At 52.4% G+C, this 15,386-nt stretch overlaps 2 protein-coding genes across 2 annotated transcripts in view; one reads left to right on the top strand and one right to left on the bottom strand.

The window, feature by feature from the left end:
- Positions 1 to 433, top strand: part of SLC4A11 (solute carrier family 4 member 11) — a 10,202-nt gene extending 9,769 nt beyond the window's left edge. Inside the window, 3 exon segments of the mRNA XM_034641603.1 lie at positions 14 to 252; positions 369 to 378; positions 380 to 433. Coding sequence (XP_034497494.1) covers positions 14 to 252; positions 369 to 378; positions 380 to 433 — 303 coding nt within the window.
- Positions 434 to 3,198: 2,765 nt separating this feature from the next.
- On the bottom strand, positions 3,199 to 12,822 carry ITPA (inosine triphosphatase). The gene is made up of 8 exons (XM_002918770.4): positions 12,671 to 12,822; positions 10,620 to 10,677; positions 10,461 to 10,525; positions 9,753 to 9,826; positions 8,446 to 8,477; positions 7,692 to 7,807; positions 4,806 to 4,882; positions 3,199 to 3,656 (listed from the first exon to the last, which is right to left on the bottom strand). Exons 1-8 carry the CDS (start codon positions 12,734 to 12,736, stop codon positions 3,515 to 3,517), a joined length of 630 nt encoding a protein of 209 aa, XP_002918816.1. The 5' UTR covers positions 12,737 to 12,822; the 3' UTR covers positions 3,199 to 3,514.
- Positions 12,823 to 15,386: the final 2,564 nt, after the last annotated feature.

Below are 15,386 nucleotides of genomic sequence, written 5' to 3'. Positions count from 1 at the left end.
GTGTGTGTGCGCGCGCGCGTCTGCGTGTGTGGTGGGCGGGCACGGCTCCAGGCCTGCCCACAGCGCGCCCCGCCCCCCGCAGGCCTCGTACCCGCCCACCCACTACATCCGGAGGGTGCCGCAGAGGAAGATCCACTACTTCACAGGCCTGCAGGTCCTGCAGCTGCTGCTGCTCTGCGCCTTCGGCATGAGCTCCCTGCCCTACATGAAGATGATCTTCCCGCTCATCATGATTGCCATGATCCCCATCCGGTGCGGGAGGCGCCCAGCCGGCCCTGGCGGGGGTGGGGGTGGGGGAGGCCCTCTGCCTCCTGCCTCCTGCTCCCTGACCCAGAGCTCACCTTGAGGTCTGTTCTCCCTCCGCCCAGCTACAACCTGGCTGCCCCGAGTCATTGAAGCCAAATATTTGGACGCCATGGATGCTGAGCACTGACTGAGGCCCTGACTGGCAGGCCCCGGCCGCGTCCCATTCACTGGTCCTTCTGGCTCTTCCCAGGCTGACTGCGGCCATGTGGGGAGAGGGATGGGTGTCTTTTGGGGTGTTGCTCTGTGCTGCACCCCCCCAGCTGTCCCATCAGGCCTAGGGCATCTAGGCATGGGAAGGGGGGTTGGTCCACGGTCTGTGCCCATCCCGGTCCCCATTACACTTTTGCTTGCTTCAGGAACACTGCTCAGGGCAACTTCTGTCCAGAGTAGGACTAAGCAGGACGGATTTTCTTTTGATAAAAGAGTCAGATGTCTGAAAGAGAAACCATTTCCTTGATTGTGTAAGGAACTTGCTGTATGCACACTAGAAAACTCCTGTTTCTACGCTCCCATCTCTGCTGTCCCGCCCTGCCCCAGCCTCAGGGCCGCCGGAGAATAAAGAACGATGTGAAGGGGAGTGGAATGAAAAGGACCAGTGTTTGTTGAGTGCTACGGGCTGTCCCCTCCAACCTGTGGAAGATCCAGGAGGCCCTGGCGCTGCGTGTTGCCAGGAAACTGCAGGGGAAGTGTTTTGGGAACAGCATGTGCAAGGGCCCGGAGGAGAGGGCTTGGGGCCCAAGAAGAGCCATGGCTGGTGAAGGAGAGATGAGCGGGCCTGGCAGCCCTGGGCCTGGGCCCCCGGGGGCAGCTGCTGGGCAGCCCAACCGACTGAAAACCAGGCTCATGGAGGTCAGAACGGGTGGGTCAGCTTTTACATGTGGGGGTGGGGGTGTGGCTGCACCCCGCACTGGGGCATGGACAGTGGGGATGAACAGAAGTGGAAGAACCCGGAGGCAGGATGTATGGATAGGCTTGATGGAGGGGAGAAGGGGCCACAGTCCTGGCTTGGTCACTGAGTGGCTGGCCACGGGGCCCACAGCGGGCAGCAGGGATTCCGGATCGGGGACTCAGGAGCTCCCCCTGTGCATTGTCTGGGAGCGCCAGCAGTGGTAGAGCTCCAGACACCCCGTAACGTACCTTACAGGACTCTGGCTTGCCCAATAAACCACAGACCAAGGGAGCAGATGAGAGAAGACATCTGCTACCTCTGAACTGAAAAGGCCTCCTATCTAGGTATGCTAAGGATTCTGCAAACCAACAAAAGACCACGACTCCAAGAGAAGAGGCAAACCTGTGAGGTGGTGGGGGGCACCCCAAAAGTAACAGGGGTGGCAGGAATGCTCAATGCCCTTGGTCATCTGAGAAATGCAGCCCCAAGGGGAGCTGGCATCGTCCACTTGTAACTGGCGACACTGGGCCTCCCAAGGCTGGCCGGCCGACCAAATGGGAGAGGTGTGCACCCTGGTGCACGGACCGGGCACAATCAAGACTCCTCATCCTCCCACCGCATGGCTCTTCTCCCAGGCAGGTGGGCATGGGTTTGAGCATGTTCACAATGTTTGTAGGGATGGGTAGCTAAAGGTTAACAACAAAGGGGGACGGTGTCCTGCGGACCTGAGACATCACACTTAAGAGCTGAGTAGAGAGCAAGAGGGCTGCCTGGCCCTAAGCTCCATGTACCTCCCCCCATCCATGAGGCATGTGATCCTTGGGGGCCCCCTCCCCAGTGGCCTGGGTGTTCCCTCCAGGTAGGGCCATATCCAGAATCACCAGGTGGGGAGCAGACAAGCCCCTAGCACCCCACATCTGAGCCCCAGACAGCACTCAGCACCAAAGAGACAACTCAGGAGGCTGGGCCGCTGGCACTTCCTGGGGAAACAACCCACTTGAGCCTTACAAGCAAGTGGGGAGCAAAGGAATGATGTTCTGTCCTCACCCAGACACACTGATGCACCTTAGGGGGAGGAAACAACAGTTAAACTAAGGCCCTGGACCATGCTGCCAGGACCAAGGAACAGGGACCGGAAGTGACATTCTCCAGGTCTGCCTATGAGCACAGAAATAAGCCTGGGACTGACCCCCAAGCATTATGCTCCCTCCTCCCCCATTGCACACAACAGGCTTTCCTGAATATCCTTGGGGTGGGCACCTTCTGCTTACAAAACAAACACCTGCGGGAAAGGAAAGGGAGCCGCCCCAGGCCGCTCAAGTCCCTCCCAAAAAATGGCTTCCCCAGGGCACAGTGAGGAGCTGGGGCAGCTGAGGCAGGCTTCCCGAGGGGCCTGGAGGTTCCAGGCTAAACCATGTCATGTCCTCTCCACTGGGGTGGAGACTCCATGCCCCCTCCCTGCCATAAAAACGAACTTGGTATTATCAACACCCAACATTTTCGGGGCGCCTGCGTGGCTCAGTCGGTTAAGCATCTGACTCTTGATTTCGGCTCCAGTCATCTCAGGGTCGTGGGATCAAACCCCACGTCTGGCTCTGCACTGGGCGTGGAGCCTGCTTGAGATTCTCTCTCTCCCTCTGTCCTTCCCTGCCACTCATTCTCTGTCTCTCTCAAAACAAAACAAAAACAAAAACCCCACACCAACATCTTAGCTGCTCTGTTCTACTGAAATACAGCCAGAGCACTCAACACCCGCACTGCCCCCCCCCAGCAAACACCCTAGAGGCAGAGGGGTGGCGGCCTCCCTCCACAGGTGGGTGGGCAGCATGGGTCTGGAATGGAAAAGGTCAGCTCACGAGCTGAGATTGGAAGAATGAAAGGAAAGATACGATTCTCCAGCGAGCAAGGTCACGCGAACACCCTCGGCCGCTATCCTCATCCCACCACCGCCCTCTGACCTGAGGTTTCCTGCTCCTGCCAAAAGAGGTTCAGGACTGCCCGGGGCAAGTTTCCAAGCTGATAAATCCAGTTTATTCTGGAGGTGAGTGCCTTCCAGCATTTTTATTCCTGCCACTTTAAAACATCGAGGGTGATTTGTGCGGTCCTTCCCAAACCCCCGGTCCTAACATGTCCAGTTTAACATCCCAGGTCCTTTCAGGATCCCAGGCCAGGAGGAACCCTTGAAGCCCTGAGGGCAAGAGAATAGTGTTGCCTGCCCCAAGTTTCTCCAAGCGGAGCCAGCTGCTCCTCCAAACAGGGCTGGTGAGGCTGTCTCAACCCCCCTAGGAAGTGGTGACCCTGAAGGCCGTACTTGGACGGCTAGCCTTCCCCAGCTCCCCGGCCGGGGCGATCATCACCAGCTGTCAGAGGAGCGAGGCTGCCGAAGTATTTCTGCAGCTCGAGCAAGGCCCGGAAGCGATGGGAGATGGCGTTCTTCTCCGCCTTGGGCATCTCCGCATACCTGAGGGGTGACAATGGCTGTTCAGGGGAGCCCGGAGTCAGGGGGTGCACATCCCTCCCCCGTCCTGGAGCCCAAGGCTCAAGGAGTCACCAGGAAAGGGGGGCAGGCCACCAGCTCCCGAGAGCCAGAGTTAATTTTTAAAAAACCAGAGAGAGTTTCAAATTCCCCTGGAGGTGGAAACCCGTATTCACGAATGTGGAAGGATGTCAGGCTCGCCCTAGTGTGTCCACAAGTCGTTAAGGGAAGCCAGGGACGGGATGAGCTGCGTGTTTGATCAGCTTTGTCATCTGTTGACAGGAAGCAGCGGGGCCTGACCGAGCAAACATGACCGTCTCCTCTCATGTGCTGCGGGGGTGGCTCGGGACAGCCGTCCGGCGGCCTCCAGGGAGGTGAGGACCCATGCCCCCCGCTCCGTGCGCTGCAGACCTGCGCTGTCCCGTGGGTGGCTGCCAGCCACAAGGGGCCATGTAAACTGAAATAACCGAAGTTGAATAAAACTAATTTCAGTTCCTAAGTCCTACTGGATACCCTCGTAGTGGACTGAACAGCAGAGAAACAGAGCGTTTCTCAATCCTGCGTTCTTTGATGGTGCTGCTTCATGTAATCCTCAGCCCTGTCTGGCTGCTTCGTGGCCTCAGGACACCCTCCCTAAGGGCCCCTCTGGCCTGAAACACTTAATTCTAATAACGGTCAACACGTCCAGCGCAAATAAGGGGGGGCCGTGGGGTCAGGGTGAAGTAATAAGAACACTTGGCACTGGGGGGGGTTCAGGCGGTGCCCCCCTCCAAAGGCTGGAAGTATTAACATTTTTCCAAACTACATGGGGAAGTCAGATCATCCCACGAAACTGTCAAGTTTGTGCATGACAAGCCAAGGGCAGAGCGGAAGGCACTCAAGTCACACAGCTGCTCGGTGCGGAGCTGGAGCCCAAGGGCCCAGAGCTCCCAGCTACGCCTGGTTGCCTCCTACACTGGAGATCGGCCCACTCGGATTCCTCGCGTCCACCCAGCAGAACTGCCTGCAGCTGGAGCAGCACCCTATAGCCCGCCCCGCCCATGTCTGCGTGCCTGCACTCGGGCAGGGCGCCCACCCGCCCCAGACCACGGCCATCCTGGCCCCACATCCCGGGAAGAAAATGGGGCTCCTTACGTCTGCTCATATCCATCAGGCTGAAAGCAGGGATCCCAGCCGAAGTCTCGGCAGCCTCGGGGCACCACGATCCGGCCCTGCCAGAGGAAAGGGGGGACAGGTGTATCACTGGGCACAGAGACGCCCAAGGAGGATGAGGGTAGCCAGTTTGAGTCCGGTTAGTCTATGTATTTGGTTAAGGCCCATTTATTCAAAATAGATGGTTTCAAGAAGTCCATGGTACCTACAAATGTTTGCTGAATACGTAAATAACATGCAGTGGGACCGCTCTCCCTCCACACACACACACAGAGAGAGAGAGAGAGAGAGAGAGAAACACACAGACAAGAACCACAAAGCTGATCAGCCCACTGATACCCCTGGAGCTGCTCTCCCTCTCTCTACAGCTTTGACAAACTGTGACCTCACTGAACTGCGTGAACTTGGAAAAACACAGAAAACATTTTCTCTGAATAGGAAGTAACGAGGCCCTGAACTATGCAGACAAGCCCTATGACGGCTACTTATTTTTATTATGATAAGTGAAATAAATGGCTGCATTTCTCAAACTACAAAGGAGGCTCTAACAATTAAGCGAAGAAACAAATTACTTAGCACAATGTTCACTACATAAATGAGCTCAGTAAATACTGACTGCAATAGGCAAATTCCAACAGGAAAATGTACAAAGAGAACCGATTTAATTCAGCACCATGAGATGTCATGTTAAAGGTTAAAAAAATAGTAATTTACAAAATACAAGGGAGGGGCACTTGGGGGCTCAGTCAGTTAAGCTTTTGCCTTCCGCTCAGGTCATGATCCCAGGGTCCTGGATTGAGCCCCACGTCTCAGCAGGGAGTTGGCTTCTCCCTCTCGCCCTGCTCATGTGCGTGTGCTGTCTCTCTCAAATGAATCAATAAAATCTTTTAAAAAATAAAAAATGTAAGGGAAGTGGCAGAAAATGGGGATTAGCCACATAACTGCCAAGTGGTTCAGACCAAAGGCAGATTCCACAAGTGCTGGTGGGGAGCTATGGGACCCAGGCCCATTACTGAGCCACTCTGAACTTCACCCACACCACAAATGGGTTTTGAACATCCACAGCGGGGCCGGTAGTGTTCTCAGCACTGGGGTCATCACAGGCCTAGCCCTGCCCTTGTCAAATGGACCTCTTAAGCAAAACAGGCTTTACACCAGTAAACAAATGAAGGATTACAAAATGCAAAGTGCCTTAGAAGGAACAAACAGGGAGCGGACTCAAGAATAACAGGATGGAGTGACTGTGATGGGAAGCTCAGTGAGGAGACACTTGGGCCACATAAAGTGATGGGCAAGAACATTCCAGGTGGAGGACACAGCTGGTGTTGGGACCCAAAATGGGGAAGGGCTTGGCATACACGTTGTTGAAGGGACAACGTGACTGGGTTTGGAAAGCTTGAGTGAGAACAAAACAGGGAGAAACAAAGCCACCTCAGGTAATGTAGAGGCTGGCAAGCAACAAATTCTTGAAGCCGGGGAGACGATCAGGAAGAGTGGGGACCCCAACAGTGGGTCACCCCAGTGACCAGGCCCCCTCAGTGGGGACTGTGGTTGTTCACGCTTCTGATTTTTCAGAGAACATGTCTGTGAAAGTAGCAGACACCTAAAATTAATTTTTAAAAATGTAACCCGGCAATGATGACCCAGCCATCCCAGTTCTGGGTAAATACCCAAAAGGACCGAACACAGGATCTCGAGAGATACTGGCACACCTGTGCTCACAGCAGCATCACTCACAGCAGCCAAATGTGGACGCGATCTACGTGCCCATCGACAGATAAGTGGACAAAACAAACATGTAGATACATACAACGGACATTATTCGGTCACCATAAAAAGGAGGAATCCTGTCATGCGCTACCACACTAATGATCCTTGGAAGATGGCACGCTAAGAGATAAGCCGGCCACAGCAAGACAACCACCGTAGGCAGGTTTCCACCTATACGAGGGGTCTGAAGTTGCCAAACTCCCAGAAACAAAAGCCGAAGAGCGGTTGCCAGGGCTTGGTGGGGAGGGGGAAGGGGGAGTTTTGTTCATGGGTACTTTTGAAGGTACTTTTTTGAAGGATAAACAAGTTCAAGGTCCGTGGCACAGCAGCGCACATACAGTTCCTACTACGGTACCGAACACCTACAAATGGTGAAAACGGTAATTTTTATGTTTTATTAGAAAAAAAAAATTAACCAGGCAGGGCATCATGAAAAGTCTGTGGACAGCCCCCAGTGGAGCTTCTGGAGTAGGGCTCTGTGGGCTAGTCTGGATTTTATCATGAGCAGAAGGGACTGGCAGAGGAGGGATTGGCCAGAAGGCACCATCCCGACACAAGGAGGGAACAGCTGCGCTGCGGGGAGAGCAGGCCAGCCCCGAGGGTGGTGTGGACCCGGTGAGAAGCAGCTGAACGCAAGGGTCTGACAGGCAGGCCTGGCTGTGTTGAAGGGCAGCTGGGGAAGGAATGAGCTGGGGGTAAGTTGGAAAGGATGTGAGATGCTCCAGGGGAGCCGTAGCCTCCGCACTTGGATAGGGACGGGAGCTGGAAGAAATCTGGGCTGTCCATGTAGCTCTGGGAGCTGTCACCTTCAGCTTCCACATGTTTCTTAGGAGGGGACACGGTGCAGAGCTCTGGGTGTACCAGGCCTCAACAGCCATGAGCCCCTGTGTATCCCTGAGACACCAGCCTCAGAGGTCAAATAGATGTCAGGATTGACAGCACTCCTAGCTGTGATGCCCAGGGGCATGTCTGGGCAAAGCTCTGGGAACTCACTGACCACAAGCCCTTCCCACCACCCTCCTGCCGTAGACCCTGGGCCATTGGCTCGAGCCGCAGCGCCCTCTGGCGGCCCACGGGGGAAGCATCATGGGTACCTACCGAGGTCCGACCCCTGAACAGGCGCACTGGCTCGGTGGGATCCCCGGTGCTGAGTGCGAACGTACAGAGCGCATAGGCAGACTTGTCCTCGAACCCAGCCAGGAGCTGGTAGAGACCTGAGGTGAGAGAGAAGGGGGAGTGTGGTGATGTCTGTGCAGCTCAGCTCCCAGCCTTACTCCCCACTCCTGAGGCCCTGGAGGGGGAGCCCTCAGATTTGGGGAGCTTATCCATGTCATCAGATAGGTTTTGTGCTTAATACCCTGGAATTTGGGTGATGAGGACATGGAGCTCATTACACTATTCTACCACCATACATGTCTGAAAAGCTCCATAATCTAAAGTGTTTTTAGAAGGACCTAAGGAGGAAACATTTTGGCTCACAGCTGTGACAGGGCATGCACCGCCGGCGCCCAAGAGAAGCAGCCAGTCCCCCAACCCCCAGGCCAGGCCCTGGCTGAGGCAAGGACAGGCCAGCAGTCAGGAGGGCCAGCCCTCTCAGCCAGAATCAAGTGCAGCCCCTGTTTCTCTCAAACTCACAGGCCCCACCACCCTTCCCATCCACTCTTCCCGCATCTCAGCACTCCCTGGAGCTGGGTGTGCAGGGAAAGTCCAAGCCACAGGTTATACGTGGGGAAACTGAGGTGAACAAAGGCTCCACGGTGGGGAGATTCCTGATTACCAGTTGGGACCCCTCCCCTGGACCACCTCTGGATTCTCAATTCCCAAGAGGTTAAGAGATACAGGAGATTAATACCTTCAGGCTTTAACTTCTCCAGAAACCACTTTCTGCAAGAGAAATAAAGGTGAGTCAGGCACCAGGAACAGATGGATCTTCCTACCCTCTGGGCTGCACCCTCCCCCCCCCCCATATTAGAGCCCTAGGACAGCAAGGGGGCATGATAATGTTTTAACTCAAAATGAAGAGAACTAATCCAATAGGAAAAAGGATGGAGGTAAACAGACAATGCACAGAAAAAGCAATAAAACCTATGAAGGCCTCAACCTCATTGGTAATTAGGAAAATACAAATTCAGGGGCGCCTGGGTAGCTCAGTCAGTTAAGCTCAAGTCATGATCTCAGGGTCCTGGGATTGAGTCCTGCATCAGGCTCCCTGCTCAGTAAGGAGTCGGCTTCTCCCTCTCCCTCTGCCCAGCCCCACTCCACTGCTTGTGCTCTCTCTCAAATAAAAAAATAAAATCTTAAAAAAAAAGGAAAATGCAAATTCAATCCAAACGTGATAACATTTCACATTCCCCACATTGCAAAACATGAAAGTCCTAATACTCAGTGCTGGTGAGGATATGGAGCAATACATATGGTTCTGTTGCCTTGGCGAACATCTTAGCAATCCAGAAGTTCACAATAAACAAATCCAAAACCCAGCAAGAGCACCTCTGTGCATATGCCCTCCCACCCCAGCAAGGAGCATTCAAAGTGGGGTATGTGTACCCTAGAGATACACAAAGGCCATCTGAGTGTCCAGGGCACTGGACAGTTTTAAGGAAATCCATTTTCTTTTTCTTTTTTTTTTAATTTTTATTTTTTTATTATTATTATTATTTTTTAAAGATTTTATTTATTTATTTGACAGAGCAAGAGACAGCCAGCGAGAGAGGGAACACAAGCAGGGGGAGTGGGAGAGGAAGAAGCAGGCTCCCAGCAGAGGAGCCTGATGTGGGGCTCGATCCTGGAACGCTGGGATCACAGCCTGAGCCAAAGGCAGACGCTTAACGGCTGAGCCACCCAGGCGCCCCTAAGGAAATCCATTTTTCAGATCTCAACTTCCTTATTTCCTTTTTCCTGAAATTGATCTGCCATGAATGTACCTCTCCAGCAGGTGGGTTCCACTGGGCCATCTCCGCTTACACAATCACATTCTCATACTTTACAAAGGAAAGAAAGGCATGCCTCTCCCCTATCTCTAATCCATTCTCAGGACAATGTGAAATATGGGTATTGACAACAAGACAGTGAATGACCCACAATATCAGGTAACCAATCATTTCGAAGTTCAGATGATTTTGTGGCCAGGGCCCTGCAAGGGGGTGGGGGAGCACTCACATGTAGGGGCCAGGGAGGCCCCCGAGGGCATTGAAGCACAGACAGGTGTCCTCCACCAGTACAGGGCCCTGCACCTGCAACACAAAGGAGCGAAGCCTTGAGACCTGTGACCAGGAGTAGGCCCTGTCCGTACCGTGAATTCCCAGGCCACCCAGGCTGGGGCCAGGCCCACAGCTAGCTGGGATCTACAGCAGCAGTTAATGGGTTTAGGAAATAGTCCTTGGCTAATCTCTTATCTTCATTTTAGAGATAGGAATACCAAAACTTGGCAGGCTGTAAAGACTACTCTAAGCACAGCAAGAGGAGAGGTGGGATTCACACTCAGACAGCCTGGCTCTACATAAAGTGTTCTTTCCCATTCCACAAAGATGTGTGAGTACAGGGGTAGATGCGTGTAGGGAGAACGCAGGCATTGGAATGTATGTATCTGAAAATCAGAGACTACTGTGTGTGCACACGTGCATGCACGCGTGCTGGTCTGGGATACTATGCAGTCCAGGTTGAGAAAGAAAGGTAGTATTCCTCTGCCTACGTTAACTGACCCCAATCTAGCTAGGCCTGGGCAGGTCCTTGAAGTTATGACCAACGTGCCCACCCTATTATTCTCTGCCTGAGCCCAGCAGGCACAGACCCCAGGAGCCACCAGGATGAGAGGAACAAGTTTGGGACACGCGACGAGCAAGTCTGGGGCACGCGAGGAGCAAGCACCTGGCGAGCTGCCTCCTGGCACTTCTGTATGGAAATCTCATCAGGCTCCCCCTGGTACTCCGGCACTTGTTGGAGAAATAGATATACGAAGAGAGTCAGGTCACAGGGAGACAGAGAAATCAAACCATCTTTCAAAGATAAAATGAAAGAGAGACATACGGTCAATTTTCTGTGCCACCAAAGTGCATGGAAACTTATCTCCCAGAATCTGAATGACCTGTTCCAAAATGAAAGAATATTTATCACCATTTGTTAACAATTCCCTGTTACTACAGAAGCTGTCACCACCTTTCTCTTCAGGTAACTGTCCTGCCAGCCCCCTAAAGCTTAGTAAGTCAGGCTCATGAGCCTCACTCCAGACTTCAGGGTCCCACTCCAGCAGGTCAGCTCCCCATCTCCGCAGTCTCCTACCCCTCCTTCAGGTCTCTGTTGATGTTAAACCCCTACCCAGAACACCCTCTTCCCTTCTCCCTGCTCTCTAAAACTCTATGGAACCTCCTATTCTGGCAATTCTCCATCAGGGTTTACCCAGAATTCAAGAGGCCTGTGAACCCGGACGGGGGAAAAAAACACCTTTATTTTCACTAACTTCTAGCTGAAATTTAGCATCTCTTTCAATTGTGAATACAGAAAACCAAATAACATCAGCAGTTCCTATGACCTTCAAAACTATCAAAATCACAGATATTGTCACATCTCATTACTGCTGTAACAGGTATCTCAAAATATTTACAACCCTATTTGAAAAGTATGATAACTACACACACGGCTAGATTGAATCCTTTAATGCATTAATAAAATGTATGTTAACTAGATCATAAATATTTATATTGAGAACTGTACGTTAATAAAATTAATTTCCTTTGTAAGCCTATGTATTTTACTTTGTACATTTAAAAATATTTTCCTGAAAAACGGTCCACAGGCTTCATCAGCCTGCCAGTGTAGTGCTGTGGGATGAAGAGAAGAGTTAAGATACCCTGTTCTAAGCCAACTTCAAGTCCATCTTCTCCAGTGGGCCTCCTCTGACCACTCTAGCCCCTTCTTAAAATGTAGGCCATATTCTCAACCAGAGACAGAGATGGGCTTGGGAGCTGGCACCCCCTATCCTGCATGGGGCTCTTTTCAGGGTGGCACTACTTGTCTGACTGGCCTCAGGATTCCAAACTTTTAAACAGAGGGCTCTGGCTCTTGAGTAGGTCACCTTGTACTGGCACAGAAGTGTCATCATTCCCTATACTGGGGACAAATGAAGGGTCGGTCCCCTAATGACTGGGTCCCACTCGTCTGCCTTAACATATCTAGTGGATGTCACCCTGACTCTGCACCATGACCCACCTCCTTAGCCATGGCTGACTGAGCAGGGGCAAACCCGTGACCCAAGCAACGCTAGTGAGAGCTAATGTAGGGCAGAAGTCTCACTGCCGCCTCCACCAGGAGCAAAGGAAGCAGAAAAAAGCTTACTAAGAAAGGGATCAGCATCCAGAGAGAACTACGAGGACTAGATAGGCCCCTCGGGACACTCCTCAAGTCTTATGGGGCATCGTAACATTGTATTCCCAGAAAAGTCACCTGGTGGTTTACATGAGTTCCCCGCGTGTCTCTATTATTTGCATCCAAAGGCTATCCATCCACCGACAGAATCCTCACAGCTAGCCACAAGATTCCCTGAGGCAGGAACTTTGGATTTAATGCTGTCTTCACTCCTCCACCCCACTGCGTTGTGAAACCGACCTTCCAAATCATCCCCATTTCACAGAAGAGAAAAAGAGGCTGAGGACCACATTTCCAGGCCGTGGTGGGGCGTTGGCGGCTCAGTTTGGTTGCCTGTCCCACGCTCTGCCTGGCCCCTGCCACCCCCAGGTCGATAGCGGAGTATGGATCAGCTCCAGAGGGGTGTCAGGAGTCCCGGTTTGGGGTTTAGCCTAATAGATGACCTTTGGGGCAGGTACTAAGGACCCGGCACTCCTTTGGTTCCCTCAGCTCCCGAGCTCGCAAGCCTGGATCTGTCAACGCCTTAATTCCATTAATTCTAACGGCACACAGGGCCGTTTAACTCAGCGCGACCCAACCCGTTCCACACGCCTGGGTCTGCCTCTCCGTGCCCCCTCCGCCTGGAAGTCGCTTCTCCGCCCGATCCCCAGCGGGCCTTACCACATGCTACCCACCCCCCGCCGCCTACTAGTCGGCCTCCCGCGCCCTCCCGTCACCTCCTCCAGCTTCTTGGCGTTCCCCGTGACAAACACGATCTTTTTCCCGGCCAAGGGGGCCGCCATGCCGGCTCCTGATTACCCTGCAGACCCACCGGAAGCCCTCTGCCTGGAGTGGCAAGCACTTCCGGCTGACGCTGAAGCGGGCAGCGTAGCTTCCGGCCTAGGCTCCCTGATCGGGTGTCCTCGGGCTCCCACGGAGTGCCTGTCGTGTTAGCGGCAGCCTAGCTGCCTTAGGGGCGAGAAGGCCGTGCTAGGCGCCCGGTTTTCTTGCTCAGACCCCGGGGAACAGAGCGCCCCTTTTCCGGATGAGCAGCCTGGGGCACCGGGCGTTAGGAGGGAGGGAAATGGCGCGGCCCGTCTGCGCCGGAATTGCGGGGTCTTCCCGGGACTGGCGGTCGAGTGCATTGAGACCAGGCTCTCCCGCCAAGGGGCGCTCTCTTCGAAGACGAGAAGAGACCGTTGCAGCCACCGGCCCCACCCCTCCTTTCTCCCCTCTCTGGGACGGGGGCGCCGAGGGAGGCAAAGAACCTGCACGGTAATGAGCTGCATTCCTGTGCTCTGGACGGTTCGTCTTCTCCGCGGGCATCTCCAAATCTGCCTCTGAGAGCTGTTTTCTTCTGGGCAAGGGCTGCAAACCTGGGTCTTTATCCTAATCTCACCTCCAGCCCCACTCCCTTCTTTCCTTGCCCGCCAGCTCTGATCACCTTGACTCTGGATTAAAGAACTTGTTTTAAATTAAGGTGTAATTAACATACAACATTAGTTTCAGGTGTACAACTAATGATTTGATATTTGTATACATTTGGAAGCATTCACCTCAGTAAGTCTGGTTAACATTGATCTTACATAGTTATATATATTTTTACTTGTGATGAGAACCTTTAGATTTACTCTCTCAGCAACTTTAAAATATGCAGTACAGTATTGTTAACTAGAGTCAACATGCTACCATGCTGTACATCTCCAGGATTATTTTATAACTGGAAGTTTATACCTTTCAACCCCCTTCACCCATTCTCCTGTCACCCAACTACCAATCTGCTCTCTGTATCTATGAGCTTATTTTGTTTTTGTTTTTTTAGATCCGACTACTTGCCTTTGAATTTAAATTTGGCATAGCCAAAGCAAGCCTGGTCTTTTCACCCGTTTCCCAAGCTTGGGACCTCAGTGTTTCAACTCCCTCATTGCCTCATCCCTACATCCTCTCCCATCTGTCGTGCCTTCTTCATGCCCACTGTCTCAGCCAGATCTTTACATCTTGAACACAGTGAAGGGGTGCAGGATGAGATGTCCCAATATGTGCCACTTTGACATAAAGATTATTTGAGTTAAAAGTAATAAAAACAGCAGATGCAGGAAAGGCTCTCTGCCTCCCCCAAAACTGCCAAGATTTACATTGGAAAGGAGAGCCTGCAACAGGAAGTATTAACAGAGACACCCCTCCAGGAACTTATCTGCATAATAGAGCAACCTTGTTTTCCTCAAACATCCCTTTTCACCTTCCTAATGAGATTTTGCCCCCTTTGTATCCTCAGGCCCTTACCCCTTCTTAGTTCTTAAAAGCATCATGTTGCTGACTCATTGTCTTTGGAATCTCATGTCAATGTGGACTCCCCTTACACACGCCTATTAAATTTGATTTTCTCCTCTTAATCTGTCTCATGTCAGTCTGTAAGGCCAGTGAGGACTATAAGGCAGAGGAAAGTCTCCCCCCCCCCAACTGTAGCAAAGGGTAGAAAGTGCCCCAGCAGACCCACCTGTGCCTCAGCCTTGACCCACTGCTAACACCCCCATTGAACATGTCACCTGTTTCCTTCCTCCAGGGACTCAGCAAGCACAGATTAATGGCAAGGGCAGATTCAGGGCCCCTTTCTCCTAGTGAGGAAACTCCTGACAGAGGAACATCAGAAGTCAGAGGTCTGTCAGCGCCTGGATGAGCTATTTTGCTTAATGTGCTTGTCCCTTGATAATCTCAAATTTTTTTTACCCAGGATTTGTCAGGCAATATCGAAAAACTTCATTGACTTCATGTTCTCTAAAAACCTTTGCTCAATGACCTTACCATAGCAGGAATATTGCACAGGCCAAAAGGCGTTACTGTGTCCTCGAGTGGTCCGGAAGCCTTGTTCAGACAATTTGATGAGGCAATGTGTGAGGCTCCTTGGAGTTGATCTGAACATAGTGGTTTAGATTCAGGGAGCAAGTGGCCATCCCTTTATGTTATCTGTCTTCCTTCTTCATGAAGTCATGGGGAATCCCCAGGGAGTTGGAGAGGCCGAGGAGGTTCCCCTCTGCAATGGTGACCTCCTGACTGTTGAAAGCTTCAGCTACAACCTCAGGCCAGAAGCTGTTTGCCAGGGACGTGCATCCAGTGTACCGCACAGACAAGTACCATGTGATATGGTCAGTGCAATGCCCCTGAGAGCACTGGGTGCTGGAGGGATCATCACTGAGGCTGGGGAGGCCTGGACAGTCCCCCACAGAAGGTTATTAAGCAGGGAATGTTGTGCTAGACCTCACTCTAAAGCTGAAGGCCTAGGGGTACAAGAGCTTGTGGGGAGAGAGGAAATATATGAATACCTGAAATTGTATGCAAAAGTTTGTGTATATGTGATCTTTAGTCAGGACTCTTGTTTGCAGTGACAAAAATCTTCCTAGTCAACAACAAAACAAAAAAGAAATGTACTGATTGGTTTAACTGATGAGCGAAGGT

The sequence above is a fragment of the Ailuropoda melanoleuca genome, chromosome 13 (assembly GCF_002007445.2).
Source record: "Ailuropoda melanoleuca isolate Jingjing chromosome 13, ASM200744v2, whole genome shotgun sequence".
NCBI classification, from domain to species: Eukaryota; Metazoa; Chordata; class Mammalia; order Carnivora; family Ursidae; genus Ailuropoda; species Ailuropoda melanoleuca.
This window is presented reverse-complemented; position numbering and strand designations above follow the sequence as displayed.